Below are 16,542 nucleotides of genomic sequence, written 5' to 3' on the forward strand. Positions count from 1 at the left end.
ACAGTGAGGATTTACTAATTCCCGCAAGATGGCGGCGGCGCCTCCAGATGAGGCTAGCCTGCAGTCTTATATCAGTAAGTTATCGTTTATTACAGTATCACATTAAGTTTTGGACGTAAAGCGGGTAACAGATGTGCTCTTTAGAGATATGGACATATATTCTAGATTTAAATTCACCGTTGTCTGTCACAGCGCTCTGCCTGGGGAACACATTTATTCAGAGTCAAGAGATTGAATGTCATCAAATCACAAAGTGCAGTTGACGATAAGTTACACAATAAAGTGTCCGACAATCTGTCACCTGGTCTGTAATGCGCTCACATTGTGTTTTCTGTTGACAGCTTGAGCTCAGTGATGTTACATTAACATGACATTTGAATTTAAAAGCACTAACTAGTGTCCAGTTTAATGCTAACGAAACCAACGAGCTAATGTTAGTTAGCTGCTGACTGTTTCCTTCAGGACCAAGACAAACCCAAGGCAGGAGCTGCTGTTTATAACCTTACAGTTTCAGCCCCAAATTTCATCTGCTCCAGACAGACGATCATTGGATTTTACAAACAAACTAACATCTAACGTTAGAGGTTATAGTTGCAGAGACAATCGTTTAGCAAGACCTGAGATTTATCTCTTATTTTGCTTCTTTCTTCTGTTCTTTGGAGACTTGTCGGGTTAGAAATCTGCACACATGGCGCAGATTGAAAGTTTTGCCACGGAGCAGATGCAGAATTTGTTTGTGTTTTCCTTTTACCCAGATAAGGCCACAAACCCCCTGAATAAGGAAGCTGACTGGGACAGTATCAAGGGTTTTTGTGATCAGCTCGACCATGAAGCAGAAGGGTGAGTAGATGAATATCGCACTCTTTCAGAGTAAATCTGTGTCTCACCACATGCGACATTTAGAAGCAAATCAGCGCTATGCCTGCTGGTGATCTAGTTAGTTTTTGTTGTTGTTGTTTTTAGCCCATATCAGGTTAAAATTACATAAAAGAGCCTGTCTTGGACATTTTGATCCCAACAAGAAAACATAAATATGAATCTATTTTCTTTTAACTATAGGAAAACATCCATATACAAAGTAATTACGTTTTAATTGCACTGTTACAGATAGTCTGTGAAACATGCAAAAACACTATAGAAGAATGTAGTGAGTGAATGTTTGTTGTTTTATCTTTTGCTAGTCCCCAGCTTGCAACCAGACTTCTGGCCCACAAAATCCAGTCTCCTCAGGAGTGGGAGGCTATGCAAGCTCTTATGGTATGAAATGGTCTGGGCTGACAAGCTCACTTTCAAAACCTGTCTTTAGATCTTCATCTGTCTGTGTGGGGTATATGGCTTAAGTGCAAAGGTCTGCAAGATTTTTCATTGTTTTATTGTAGGCTTGTCTGTGCAAATGCAAAACCAACAAGGTTTCAATAATTCCCAGGTTCTTGAAACATGTGTGAAGAACTGTGGGAAGCGATTTCATAGTGAAGTGGGAAAGTTTCGCTTTCTCAATGAGCTCATCAAGGTGGTCTCGCCCAAGGTAATGACTGTTGGCCTACATGCAGTTGTATCAGTTTAACTGCAGTTCAGTGACTGAGAATATTTTTTTTTTTCTGGGGAGTTAACTAGTGAAAACAGTAGTTATGTCCATCACACGACATGTTTGGAGATAAAATCTGACAGCAGAATGCAGCTTTGAAAATGTGCAAGATGCTGTGTTTGAGCTTTCAGTTTGTTTTGACATGTAGCACAGTCTCTAACCATGAAATTAAGCTTGGTACTTGTGTATCAATATCATTTGGTAGAAAATAAGCCACATCCCTCTGTGTCAAGAATAAATACATTTTTCTCTAACTTCTGTTAATACCATCCTGTTCCTTCGTCTCTGCAGTATTTGGGTACCCGTGCTCCAGAGACAGTGAAGAAGAAGGTTTTAGAAGTCATGTACAGCTGGACAGTGAAGTTGCCAGATGAGACCAAGATAGCTGATGCCTATCAGATGCTGAAAAAACAGGGTGGGTGCCCCATAAGTTTGAGAACATGAATAACCACCAAGTCAGAGGACACTCACAAGCTCTTTATGTGCAAGGTTTCTCATGTTCTTCGGTGTTACAGTGTGTCTGTGGTGCAGGCCATAAAGCTTTGTGTGTGTTTTTTTTAGTTCCCTGTTTTACTGATAATGTGTTTTTTGGTTCCCAGAATTTTTCCTCATCTTAACAAATAGTGTTTTGTACAAAGTGGTATCATTTCTCCTTTTTATTGTGATGAACCAAGAACATAAGATAATTGTCCTAAGTCATGCATCGTTGAAAATAGTTCATGTTACTATAGTAATCAGTAATTGTGTAGGGCTGGATTCTAGTATGTGTATACTTTTAATATAAATTTAAAGGTATTACTAAACTATGTAAAAGAAGTGCCAGTGACAGTTACAGCACCAGTAGCATGAGTCTCTGACAGTACTCTGAGTCATAGAGACCAATATATGTATAGTGTAAATATATCAAATAGGAGCTGCACCGTTAACAGACAGTATATCCATATAAGGTTAACATGTGTCCTTGCTCACTTCCAGGCATTGTCAAGCAGGATCCAGTACTTCCTGATGAAAATCCCCTGCCACCCCCTCCACCCAGAGCCAAAAGTGCCATCTTTGACGACGAGGAGAAATCCAAGGTATGAAGGCTGAGTGTTAATGAAGAATGACCTACCACATCAGATAGGTTTACACAGGGAAAGCCTTGCATATTGTTCATGCCAAATCCATGGAAATCTTCCTTGTGCATCAAATTCCTTTGAAGTGAAACTCCTGGGAACTTGTTTAAGGGACAGGCAATTTACAAATGCTCTTCCTCTTTTCTTCCCTCTCCTGTCCTGTCCTGTATTTGTAGATGCTGTCTCGTTTATTGAACAGCACTCACCCGGAAGATTTAAGAGCAGCAAACAAGCTCATTAAGGAAATGGTCCAGGAGGTGAGTCATCGGTTTTGTTAAGCAAATGTGCTGCAAAATATTCAGCCTCACATGGACCACATGAACCTGTTGCAGAGATTTAATTTAACTGATCCCACTGTATGGGCATGTCACAGGTATTAGTTTGTTGTTAGTCCCTAGGTTGTAGCTTGTTTTATGCACTCCATGTCTATCAGTGAATTTAGGCTAAATAAACACTTCTCTGTATAAAGCAGCACAGTTAGCACCAACTACATCTTCCAACAGGATTGGCTAAATGAACACACCTCTGAAATAGTCTGAACAAAAACTGAATGTGTCAGCCAATTCCAGCTTCCACCACCACCATATGAAAAATATTTCCTGTAATCCTGGGCAGTGGATGATCCTATTACTCTTTTTTTGTAGGACCAAAAGCGTGTGGAGAAGGTATCAAAACGTGTGAATGCTATCCAGGAGGTGAAGGAGAGTGTCAGCCTGCTGAGCCAGCTGCTGGAGGGCTACAGCAAGGACAGCTGCTCCCAGAGCAACCAGGAGCTCATTAAGGTTGGCGCAGCTCAGCACATTAAAACAAGCTGCAGCTACAGTCTCGTAATCCTGCTTGTACCTCTGTGTGGAGTGGGTGTAGTGTTTTTAACATGGTTCTACTTCTAATGGCAGGATCTTTACCAGCGCTGTGAAAAGATGAGGCCTACATTATTCCGGTTAGCGAGTGATACAGAAGATAATGACGAAGCTCTAGGTAAATTTGCTGATGTCAGCAAATTATATTAAGCAGAAAAAGGTATTTGTGAAGTGTATTTGTGAACATGCAAATGTCATAGACTCAGTCTGCCTTCAGAGCATAAAACTGGAAAACCACTTTGGTGTTAATAATTACTTTTCTCTTATAGCGGATATCTTGCAGGCCAATGACAGCTTGACACAGGTCATCAATCTGTATAGACAGCTGGTAAAAGGGGAGGAGGTGACAAGGGATGGCATATCCATGACCCCTCAAACAGGTAATGCATATGTTTTTAGAGACATTGCGTAAAATTGCAGCAAATGTGATTTTGGCATCCATCAATGATTCTGGGTGGAATATATGTTCCAACATATGTCCAAATCAGGCAGCAGTGGTTCTGCACTTGTAGACCTGATGGGAATTAACACATCAGCCAACACTACAGAGTCCAATCCCGAGCCCTCCAGTTTACAGACCCTGACTCAGAACATGGGCGTCAGCCTTTTGGACGATGAACTCATGACTCTGGGTAAGTACAGCTCACTGATGAAAAAACAGAACCCATCTGGTTTTTGCACACAGCTGTTAAAGATTTTAACAAGCTTAAAAGGGTCAAATCAGCAGTATAAGCACAACATTATGCCCTCTTTCCACTGGCAGGGGTGTCGCCCTCCTGTTGGTTGGCCTGCTAGCACCCTCAGAAACAGACCACACCGAGTCAGGCTACAACAAAGCTGGACACATTCACAGCCTTTTACCATTTAGCCAAACATGTCACAAACCCTGACATAAGCATCTAGTTGTTCTTAATTTTAAAATTGTGGTATTTTATGTTTCATTGTATTATTTTGAAAATTAATTAGTGTGTTCCTGTTTTCCTAGGACTGAATGCAACAGAAAACTGCGACTCCCAGAACACCTTTCAGGTTAGATCATTGTTCTTGCTCATTAGATCAGTGTTTGTACCATATGAAATCTTTGCCAACAACCAGTGAAAGTCTCATAACGGATTCTTCTACAAAAATGTTGTTCAAAAACAGACTACACATAGTGATTTTACATTTTAAAACAAAGCGTGTGGTTATCATCTCAGTCCTCTGACAGCACAGAACCTGCTGCATCAGTACCAGCTGCAGTGTTGCTACCAGCTGTGGTCCAAACACAGGCTCCATCAGCAGGGGGCTCCACTGCCCCCCCTAAAGCCATGGAAGAGCTGGACTTGCTGGGAAAGACGTTGCTACAACAGTCCTTGCCTCCAGAGAGCCAACAGGTCAAATGGTAAAGGCAACAACCTTGTAAGATATTAGCTGCGCTCGAGGTGTTAACGGAAGTTGTGTGTTTTCATAATTGTGTTTCCTGTTCTTCTGCACATAGGGACAAACTCCAGCCTCAATCCAGAGTCACTCTAAGAGATCTCCAGACCAAGACCAGCACCAACTGTAGACCTGCCCCTGCTGCAGCTGTCCCTTCTGAGCCACTGGACACGCTCCTCGTCTCTAATCTCAGCCTCACAGCTGCTGAAAAAGGATCATTATTTACTGCTGAACCCTGCAACAACATCTCCCTATCTGACGTCACTGTGCCTCTGGAGTCAGTCAAGCCCAGTAAGCAGAAGCAACCCCACCAGATGCTGCAGTGAGACTGGGTGTAGTCATAGGAGCAGCTTTCTCTCTTCAGTTCTCTACGATAATTGTGATTTTCAGATTTTCTCTTTGTGTCTACACATATATTTCAGGCAGTTTATTACCAGTTACCGTATTCGACAAACACAGCCTCCGGGTTTTGTTCACCTTTGCCCGGGACTGTCCTCCATCACGGCCTGATGTGCTGGTGGTGATCATCTCCATGCTTTCATCAGCCCCTATTCCTGTCACCAACATCCGCTTTCAGGCAGCTGTGCCCAAAGTATGTTTCCTGCTTTTGTACTGATGACTGATGTCATAGCTAGCAGTTAAAAATACCATCATGTACCTCTGCCCAGTGAGATAATTTTAACATTCAGACAGTTGAAAAGAATCTTTCTTGATTACTTTCTTCAGTGTGAATAAATGTTGTGACGGTCTTATTCTTTGTACATTGTGCAGGTGATGAAGGTAAAGCTGCAGCCTCCTTCCAGTACTGAGCTCCCAGCCTTCAATCCCATCCTGCCTCCAGCAGCCATCACACAGATCCTGCTATTGGCTAACCCTCACAAGGTACTCTACGTTTGCCTGTGCCTATCTCACTGGAGACACTGAAACTCCACAGTAGCCTCTGAAAGATTCAGACTCTTTCATGAAATGGATAAAATCACAATATATATTTCAAATGACGTTAACACTGAATGTCCACTTTTTCTCTGTTTCAGGAAAAAGTACGTTTGCGGTACAAACTAACATTCAACCTGGGGAACAACTCTCATGATGAGTCTGGTGACGTCGACCACTTCCCCCCTCCAAACACTTGGGGAAGCCTTTAGTGGAAGCACCACCCTCCTGCCATCTGATCTGCCGCTTCCTTTAGATTTAGCTTGACATTGTCCCTCATTGCTGGCAGAGGCAAGATGGCCTCTTTTACACTTGATTGGTTTCAGACTCTGGTTTGGTAATGCAAACTGGCATGAGACCATTTGTGGGAAGCAGCTTCTACCCTGTGCCTTCCTTCACAGCCTCCCTGTCCTTATTCAGTCATCTCACTTTTCCTGTGTTTCATAGTTCCCTTTTCTTCTTCAGCAATCAGTCAGCACAGTGATACAAGGTCAACTATGAGCAGCATTGATTCACTGCAGTGACTTCTGCGAAAACAAGTTGAGCCTTTCAAAAACTGAATGTGTGCATTTGTCTGATTCAGATTTACATTCTGTTAGTCCTATGTAATGTGAATTACATGTAAGAGCTGGGATCTGATGTTAATCCTGTTTTTGTTTTATTTTTTTGTTGTTTTTCTCCCAACATGTAATCTAACGCAAGTGTCTGCTGCATTCCCAACTTGTGATTCAAAATTTTGTTCGTTATAGGATTTCGAAAAATTACAATTATCTTTTGGTCCATTAGTACCATTTGTCCGTTTAAGAATTTAGTTCACTTAAAATTTAAGCAATATTTGAAAAGTGCTAACAACCCTACCAAAAGCTAAAAACCTCAATGTCTTCAATTTAACATGGAGCAGTTGCCATTGAAAGTTCCTATCAAATGAATTAAATAATTTGTTTCATTGTTTCAGCCCTACAGTGTTTTCAAGAAGAGATTCAACAGTATCTTCATCAGTGTAATATAATTTATAGTTAAAAAGATTGTTTCTCAAGCACAGAGCGCAATATATAAATAATCAAGCTGAATGTAACTCCCACATTAGAAACCATCAGTGATTTTTTTTTTTTCCGTTTGATCCAATGAGGACAGTTCAGAGTAATTTAAATCATCTGAAATGTTTTGATAAATGTAAAAGGACAAAGGGAACCAAATTATCCATGGTGAATTAATTATGATTTTTAAGTATTATCTTGGTTTTAATATGTGTGTCATGTTTTTAAAAATTGCAATTGGGTGATGCGTGGCTAAACTGTGACCGCTAGCTTTTTCCACAGCAGACATTGTGACTTGTCATTGTGGAAAAGCACATAAGTTACAAACTGACTCTGTTATTTTCAGTTAAAAAAAAAAAAAAAAACACTGGTAAACACTGAGTGAAACTCAGCCATTATCCATTTTACCATTTATAATTGTGCTTTAACTGCTGGGATGTGTCAAAATGTCTCCTGAGAAAAGGCCCATGAAGGAAGAGTACGAAGTCTGCCTCCCTTTTTTATTTTTTTTTCTCTGCACTTTGTTTTCAAGAGATTGGGACACTAGTCAACATTGTTTCACTCAGGATTTTGATTTGGAGATTTGTTTTACATAACCTGATCTTTCCTGCACTTATTTTGCTTAAATTTTGCACATGAAACCCTTCCCTTTTTCCTGTATGTTGTCTTTTCTCATTCACTGCCTTTCTGTTGTTGACTGACCCAAAGAAGGACATGTGAAGTCCTGAGATGACGTCGCTGACATCCAGTTGGATTCTGCCACATGTGCCTGAGATAAAACGTTAGATTTTTTTCTTTTGCTTTGTACATATATGTATACAAATGACCAGTTTGATCTTTGTTTCTGTTTTCATTAGGGTCATGCCTTTTATCTGATTTATGACCACTGGCATTGATTTGTTAGGAGCACAGGTCTAAAATCACTCACTGCAGTCATTAAAGCTAAAATTAGACTGGGGGCAGACTGATTCTGCGTGAGATACAAGATCAGTAAATACAAATGGGACTCCAAATGTGTTTAATGACAGCAAGAATTAAATAGGAGAATCTGTTTATAATATAACAAGCTGTCATGTTAAGTATCACCTCTGAGTAGTATTGGTTCAGTTATAGTTGAAAGTGTTAAATTTCATATGATTGACCTGCCCACATCTATAAACAGCCCTCACACAGTACAATTCAAGATTCTAAGGCTGTCTTTTGTAAATCAGCCATTTCGTTTCATACAGATTTGAGCTTGCATGTAGTTACAGATACATTTACATTATTAACTTGTGCAGGACTGGTGGACCAAAAGCAATAATGAGCTAAAACAGCTGAGTAACTCCCTTTTAGTCTTACATGCCTCAAGCATTTGTGCTCCCAGCATGCTTTATTGAAAACTATGCATTGAAGGGGTTGTTGCAGGTTTCACATCCTCCTCTGGATGTAAAGTAGCACACTATATGATTGGTGTAGAATTAATCAGTGGGTGTTCAAGTTAGTTTGTTCTGGCTTTTATAGCTGTGCAGGGATGATGTCAGATACTACATACAGCTCTTCTTTTTTATCAGAGGTCTTGGCTTAAAGTATTAACTTTCTGAAATCATTTGTCATGCCTGTTGCACTGACTTGAGCTTCCATCACAACCTGCCAGCTATTGGGGAAAAATGTAATTGCCTAAGACAGAAAAAACTCTATGTGTTGTAATCCCAATTCACATCTGGATTGTGTTTTCACTGAGCTGTGCTAAAACTTGATCAACCCATGTGCATGCGCTGCAGTCACCCTTGTCCAGCTTCAGATTGTGTCAGACTGGACATTAAGTAGGAAAGGATAGAAGAAAACCATATAGGGAGCTAAGACCTAACTTGTATTAATCAATTAAACTGGATCCAGAAGTTTCAGAGACATACAGCAAATGAAACTGGTGGTGTCTGAAACTGTGTGTGACAAGGCTTGTCTAGATCTATGTCTGAGGAAATTTCCATTTGTGCTCCTACTGTACATAATCAACTTCATGCCATTATATATGTTTACCAATAAATGCAAGACACATGTACATACTGTTGGGTACAAATTGAGAATGTACTACAAAATGTGTATTTAAGGCAAATAAAGTAATTTGTATGGGGAATGCATCAATCATTTTCAAAGTGGAAAATACAGTTTTGATTTATTTATTATGAAAGCACTGTAAAAAGAAAACAAGCATAAGGAGCAAGCAACAAACTGCAATTTAGTCAACTATCTGCATAACGGTAAGTTTGCATCAATTGGTCTGCTTACTACAATATGTAAATTAAATAGCACATGAAAACTTTTTGTAAGTTGCTACATGACAGGAAAAAGTAAATGCATGCTTGAAAAAAATTTAATTATCTCCAACAACAGTCCACTAAAATAGTGGTCGCATGGTATCAAAAGTACTGGGGGGAAAGCTCAAGCATCAGTGTGGAATGTGATGGTTTCCTAAAGAAATCATGTCAAAACACCTTCAGCCATATACCACTGAGGCCTCTGCACATGCCAGTTCCCATTCTAACCAAACAATGAATGACACAGCATAAACTACTAGTGAAACCCACTGCTGTAGTGTTTGAAATGAAAACGCAACAAAACATGTTCCTCATGGTACGTGGTTGAGAGCAACTGTATCACACTATAGATGGTGACAGTCAAGGTTGAAAATTGAAGGGTAAATCCAAATTCCTTACATGCTGGGTATGTTAAAAAGTAGCTACAAAACAAAATCTAACAAATGCCTTTTCAAACCCCAGCCTCTACAAGATGACAACACTTCAGGAGTAAAAACAAGGTTATACTCTGAACACAACAGGTTGCACAAGTTAATGCAGTGCTCCTTGAAATTCTACTTCCGGGGAAGAGGAGGGCCTGGAGGAGGGGGAGGCGGAGAAGTGAAAGAATAAGGTGGCTGCCCCATGAAGCCCATGAGAGGGGGCTGTGGTGGAGGGAACTGCTGAGCCATCAGAGGCTGCGGCCCGCCTGATGGTGGAGGAGCCGGCGGAGGCTGGCCGAACTGACCCTGCGGCTGGCTAGGCTGATCCTGGACTCCCCCGCTGCTGGGCAGGCCTCCAGTGTTGTAGCCCCCGCTGTTGTTGTAACTCTGGTACTGATCTGAGCCGGAGTTGTAGCTGTTCCTGCGATCCCGACTTCCGTCCCTGTAGGAAGAAGAGGAGGATGAAGTGGTGCGGTCTCCATCACGGCTGTGGCGGCTGAAGCCACTGCGGCTGTCTTTGCTGCCACCACCTCCACCAGAACGCATGCGGCGATCACACTCTTCCTGATACATCAGGTTAGGGTTGTTGGAGCTGCTGCCTCGGTAACGCATTCTGCCACCTGTTGTAAAAAATACAAAATCAACAGGAGTTTTGATCAGTAGATTACTACCTTTCCTCTTCAGACCTACAGAAGTGGTTGAAAAATGATAAATTTTCCCATGATGGACTGTGATACACTAATGTGACAAATGGTGACAGATCCTCTTACCACCTCCACTGCCACCACGGCCCGAGTCCACGAGTTGCAGCAGTTTAGGATTGATGGCCTGCCGGGCCTCCTCCAAGACCCGGACAAGGTCACGGGCCTGCCGTAAGTTCCCTGGGGTGAAGAAAGTGTAGGCAGTGCCCTTGTTTGTACTGCGAGCTGTACGTCCAATACGGTGGACGTAATCCTCAGAGGAGCCGGGGTAGTCATAGTTGATGACAAACTTGACGTCTTCCACATCTTTTGGATAAACAATGATTGGTTTTACAGCAGGTGTAGAAGGAAAGAGATGATATTCTCAAGAGGGGAAAAAAACTTCTTAAAGAATTGATTTTTTGTTCTAATTCAAGAGATAAAAGTTTTTACTTAAATAAATTACAATTTGATCTTTCTGTTTTGTACTATAAAGACGATATTATTAAAAATCTTTTAGGTTAGAAATCAAGAATCTAAACAAGTAGAGCAACTTACCTGCTTTATCAGACACTGCGCAAAAATCCATGCATCCAAGGTTTGGTTTCAGTTAAACACCATTATAACTCTTTCAAATCCAATACACTTCCACACTTCCATCTTAAATTGACTTCAGGGTCTCATGCTCACTTGGTGTATAGTGAGCATGATATTGAGTCTGTGTAATTTTCACACCAATGCGTTTACTGGTCATAATGTATGAAGACAATGAGTCTGTTTCTCATTACAGAAGGTGTGGGGCTCTGACAGCACTGCTGACCAATAAGTCTCCATTCCTTACTCATCATGACAGAGAGAAGCCACTTCATCAACCCTAACCTACTAACAGTGACAATGTGTCCGGATAATACTGTGCTGAGTATGTTGAGCTCATTGAGAAGTTAAGAGAAAGGGGCGGTGAGGTACTTACCGCCTTCGTGCTGTGTCTACAAAGTCAGTCCCCCCTGATCAGTCCTGGTTCATAGTGAGGGGCTGAGGGGGAGGGAGACAGGATTCATCCCTCACCTTCTGCGAACACCAGCAACGGCAGACGGGAGCAGAACCGTTTAACCTCATGAGACACACAACGGCTGGTTCTGTTGCTCTCTCGTCACATTGCAGGACTCTCCTCAGACCCTGGCCAGGACTGGATCCAGACGAGCCCGTCTAACTCTCTCTCCCCTGAATGTCTGCTTTTTGGGACGGACCGATGGGCAGACACAGAGGCACCTCAGGTTGCTCCCAAGGAAGGCTCGTTGGATTTTCAAACTCTGACAATACTGGGCAGGGGGGATCTTAGTTACCCAAGAATAAGAGGCGCTTTAATCCCTCTAAAACTAGCTGAGTCACTACTTTAATATGACTGAGGGGGCAGTGACAGCAGCACAGACTGTTACAGCTGCCGTGTGCTGCCAAACCCTGAGAGGAGAAGAGGGGAAAAAAGAACAAGCATAGAGTCATAGGAATTTTGGCAAGTCAAAGACACTTCATTTATCCCCCCTTCTCATATTTGCCCTGCCAATAAATGAGATGTGACACTGTCTCTGTGGACCTGAGGTAATTCAGCTGTCATTATCCTACTCAAGTACATCTGCAAAACATAACCATATGTAGCATTTCGCAGAATGATTATAATGGAACAACTACACAGTGAATTTGCAGACACCATAAAGGAGACATAAGAAAGGTGCACAAGAGCATCTGGCCCACACACCCCTCCTTTCAGGCAGCGTGCCAAAGAGCCCCGGGTGAAGGAAGCTTTTTAACTGCAGTAACAAGAAACAGACAATACACTCAGTGGACCAGAAGGCCTGCAGCCTACACGCTGAACGTTAGTTTATTTACATAGTATAGCAGTAAGAGGGCCTACAATATACTAAGTTCATTATATTTGATTAGCAATCACTTTTTTCAATCTGACTAAACCTTCTGTGTATTTTCACACTTATGGTTTACCACATTACCACATATTATGGTAGCTGTGTGTGTGTAAAATTCCTGATGTAATTTCCTACATAAATAATACCACCATAATTATATCCACAGAACATTTTCATTTTGTGGTTTATGTGTTTGATTTGTATTTGCCACTTATACAGCAATAAAGGGCTGCCTTCCAGTCTGCCACGAACAGCTGGTCTCATCAGTCGTATACTTACCTATTGGTCAAAATATATATGATCAAACAAAGTCCATTTGTATTTGAACACTGTGAATGTAGTGACCATGTACTCGTGTTGTATTGTGTATTTTACACTGTAGTTTGTAGAAAAAATAAGAGATGAGACAATGTGAGACTATGCAGAATTAAATGTATGTATGAGGACATACCCAGACCACGAGAGGCAACATCGGTAGCAATCAGTATAGGAGCTTTGCCACTTCGGAATTCTGTCAAATCATAAAATATAAGTAGGAAATTTAGCTGAAAAAACACTGAAAACAAAACTGTAGAACAACACAAAAACAATAATCTCACTTAACTCTACAGTCAATCAGGAACTTTAAAACTACCTACAGATGAAAAGAGTTTTTACTGTTCCCTACTGTCCACTGGCCTTTCAGCTATGACAGAGCCAGGAAATGTGAGAAATATTTCCAACAAAGTGGTTGACACAGTATGAGATCTGTTCTTACCTGTGAGTACCCAGTCTCTTTCTGGCTGGCTCTTGTCTCCATGGATACACATGGCTGGCCACCTACAAAACAAAACCGCAATGAAGTAGCAAGATTAGCAGTCTCAAAGTAGCAGTCTTCTGACTGAGAGAAATCTCTCACCCATCTCGTCTCATCCTCCTAGTAAGATCATCACAACGCTTCTTGGTCTCAACAAAGATGATTGTTTTGTTCTCCTTTTCAGCCATAATTTCTTCCATCAGCTGAATAAGTCTGTAGACAGGGAGAGTCAGATTAGCACATCAGTAGTACTTAGGAGGTGATCATGAAATACCATCATCTTGGGACACATATTTTTCCACTGGCTTCTCTTACTTGTGGTCCTTTTCAGTCTCCATGCAGACATCAACTATCTGCAAGATGTTGTGGTTGGCACTCAGCTCCAGAGCACCAATATTAATCTGAATGTAGTCCCTCAGGAAATCCTCAGCAAGCTGCCGAACCTCCTTAGGCCAGGTTGCACTCCACATCAAGGTCTGTCTGTCGGGCTGGGGGACAAAGATAGAGAAATCTGATAACTGATCTAATGGAAAAACACTTCTACATTAGAAATCAAGACACAAATTCAGCAGTCTAATTAAGCCTTCGTCCTACCCTGATTTGTTCAACTATCTTGCGAATCTGTGGCTCAAAGCCCATGTCCAGCATGCGGTCAGCCTCGTCAAGCACTAGGTATGTGCAGCGACGCAGGTTAGTCTTCCCCGCCTCCAAGAAGTCAATGAGGCGACCAGGTGTGGCGATGCAGATCTCAACACCTAGACCCACACAAAATCACCATGTTAAAAAATAAAAAAAGATATGCATACTTAATTAGGAACTCAAGCAAAATGTGTCCCATATCAAAGAGAGAGCTCTATGCATGCTTATAGTTCATTTACATAAACATTCATTAATAAAATATGTTGTTCTACTTATTTTTTAACAATAGAGTATAAAGTCAGCTTAGTTCCCCACCCAAAGCTCAAAAAGTACTCCGAAATACACAGAAGGATTTTACAAGTACTTCAAACAACCCAATGCATGTGCCAATCTATGGAAATACTCACCCCTTTCAAGATCTCGAATCTGTGGTCCTTTGGGTGCTCCACCATAGACACAGGTGCTTTTGATACGGGAGGACTTGCCATAGTCATAGGCGACCTGTTGAACCTGCTGAGCCAGCTCTCTAGTTGGTGCCAGCACCAGACACTAAAGGAGAAGACAAAGGGTTTTACACATTGACTGCTCATGCACAGACTGCATGATTTTGATAAAACACTTTATCTTAATGAGCGAGACAATTTAGCATAGCTACTTACAATTGGACCATCTCCTCTCTCCAGATAGGGCTGATGGTTGATGTGTACAATAGCAGGAAGAAGATACTGCAGGGAACAAGAAGACACAAAAGATAAATAGATACTGTGCAATAGACAAAAAAAAACAAAACAGGTAAATCAATCAATTCTATCTTTTAAAAACAAAGTATTTAGTCTCACTGATGTTCTTGACATACATTTGTTCTTGACCATATTCATTTTTCCTGTGATTTTTCTTTATCTTGTGAAACATGCTATGTAAATGAATAATCAACATATCCAATAAACTCAAGTGTTATTATCATCATGAAGTATGATCCTTACAGCCAGTGTCTTTCCAGAGCCAGTCTGTGCAATCCCCACCAAGTCCTTGCCACTGAGGGCCACAGGAAAACCCTGACACTGGATCGCTGTGGGCTCCTTAAAGTTCTGTTGCATCAGCACATCTATCACATACTCTGCCAGAAGAAAGAGTGAAACAGTCTTTGCCTTGAAAACCCATTTGACAAACCTTGCAACTGGTTATTTAGATTAGTTACAGACTATTTTTTTGCTTAAATATACAATGTATGTATGCTTCAAAACAAAACAATATTTCTAAGTCCCGAAATGTTCCCTGAAATGAAGTGCATATATTTTGTAGAAGGTGTACTGTGTTTTTTACTAACGAGGAAACTGCGCCTGGTGAAAAGCGGTGACTGCTTTTGGACAGCCAGCACCTCTGATGGTGATCTCTTTCTTTCTGCGAAACTCTTCCATTTCATACTGGATATGACAGCAAAAAGTAAAAGAGCAAAGAACAGAAAACATATGTAAACACGGTCGACAATTATTACAATTTTTCAAAAAACATTCTGGTATCTAATGTCAGATTTACCGGACTAATGCGTTGGACCTCGAGGTGTTCAGCATAGAAGTTCTTCTCAAATTTTGGCAGTTCATCTAAGTTCCATCTCTTCTTACGGAGACGCTCACCTGGATTCCCAAACTTCATTGGCGGGGGGCCACTGCGATTGCCCACAGCCCCGAACCGTGGCCTGAGAAACAAGGGTCAAGAGGTAAGGACTGTCTGTGATCCACATACGTAAATGACCAGACACCGGCAGACTTCAATATTTAATGAGGTCCAGACTAGCGATCCTACATGTCACAATTCCACATGGGGGCAGACTTTATGTTTGTGGGCTGTTTTGTTATAGATCAGACAATGTAAATAAGTTATGCTGCAGTAAGTCTAAATACTCTGTATTTATTTGAAGACATTTATTTTGTTCTTGTTACTTATTTGGTATCTATAATTTTGTTTACTATTGCACATATACAGCTGGATCTATGAAGCGGCATAGTTTCCAGTTGGTTTGCTATAACGTGTTTCACTGCAGATCCGGAGGATTTCCTGCGCAGGCAGCAACTGATATAACTATGGTGCCCTGCTCTAAAAGAAACAAATTCTGGTGACCCCCATCTGGATGAATGCACATGTTTGAGTAATATCCTGGGGAAGTCTTGACCTGTGCATAAAGAGACTGCATGACCTTTTCCCCTGGTGCTGCCTTAAGGTCGATTTTACGCTGAGGTTACACTTAACCCTCTGCGACATGAAAGTCGGTGCAGTGTTTACTGGGAAAGTAACGTCACTGTGAAGAGAGGGCTCGGGCAGGTATCTATGGGCCTACATGTTCAAAACAGCCATGGCCTTGAGTCGTGTCTAACTAACCCTACCGTAAATACGTGTGTGTGTGTTGCTTCCAAACAGGAAGAAACGCTTACCTGTCTCGTCCCCGGTCCCTGTCTCTGTCTCCATAAGAGGACCCCCCTCTCATGCTGACTAGAAAATACTAACCCTAACCTCTGCGCTATTTTTGTGACCTGACGTTAGCTCTGACGTTTAGCACCAGCTTGTTTACGCCGCGCGCTTTAATAAACAGTACAACAGACGACGGTTTCGCTAGCACGAAGCATGAGATTTCTTCAGCTAATAGCTGTTTGTATATTAGACCACAGTTACACCTAAATACGACTGTTATTAAGCAATTACTGTGTGCGTCACGTAGCTAAACGCCTTCGTTTCTTTCCTTCCTTCCCCTTTTTACCGACCTAACTTTAGCTGCGATTTCTCCGTAGCTCCGTTTGGACAGAGTCGACGCTACGTACAAAAGTTTACTAAGTGATGGTCGTGAATCT

General features: G+C 41.5%; 2 protein-coding genes across 2 annotated transcripts; one reads left to right on the plus strand and one right to left on the minus strand.

Annotated features, from left to right (window-relative positions):
• The first annotated feature begins 1 nt into the window (after window position 1).
• Window positions 2-7,283, plus strand: LOC113127931 (ADP-ribosylation factor-binding protein GGA1-like). The gene is made up of 17 exons (XM_026302862.1): window positions 2-74; window positions 756-840; window positions 1,182-1,257; window positions 1,427-1,525; window positions 1,877-2,000; window positions 2,561-2,661; window positions 2,877-2,957; window positions 3,345-3,482; window positions 3,597-3,678; window positions 3,830-3,940; window positions 4,049-4,192; window positions 4,546-4,589; window positions 4,757-4,941; window positions 5,038-5,267; window positions 5,399-5,568; window positions 5,748-5,858; window positions 6,011-7,283. The coding sequence occupies exons 1-17, from the start codon at window positions 29-31 to the stop codon at window positions 6,119-6,121; spliced, it is 1,938 nt and encodes a 645-aa protein (XP_026158647.1). The 5' UTR covers window positions 2-28; the 3' UTR covers window positions 6,122-7,283.
• A 1,979-nt stretch (window positions 7,284-9,262) lies between these two features.
• Window positions 9,263-16,470, minus strand: LOC113127930 (probable ATP-dependent RNA helicase DDX17). Its single transcript, XM_026302861.2, has 13 exons — window positions 16,129-16,470; window positions 15,236-15,395; window positions 15,027-15,123; window positions 14,683-14,816; window positions 14,359-14,424; window positions 14,107-14,248; window positions 13,655-13,815; window positions 13,376-13,548; window positions 13,163-13,273; window positions 13,022-13,083; window positions 12,716-12,775; window positions 10,436-10,672; window positions 9,263-10,285 (listed from the first exon to the last, which is right to left on the minus strand). The coding sequence occupies exons 1-13, from the start codon at window positions 16,179-16,181 to the stop codon at window positions 9,798-9,800; spliced, it is 1,944 nt and encodes a 647-aa protein (XP_026158646.1). The 5' UTR covers window positions 16,182-16,470; the 3' UTR covers window positions 9,263-9,797.
• Window positions 16,471-16,542: the final 72 nt, after the last annotated feature.

This window comes from Mastacembelus armatus, chromosome 1 (assembly GCF_900324485.2).
Source record: "Mastacembelus armatus chromosome 1, fMasArm1.2, whole genome shotgun sequence".
Taxonomy (NCBI): Eukaryota; Metazoa; Chordata; class Actinopteri; order Synbranchiformes; family Mastacembelidae; genus Mastacembelus; species Mastacembelus armatus.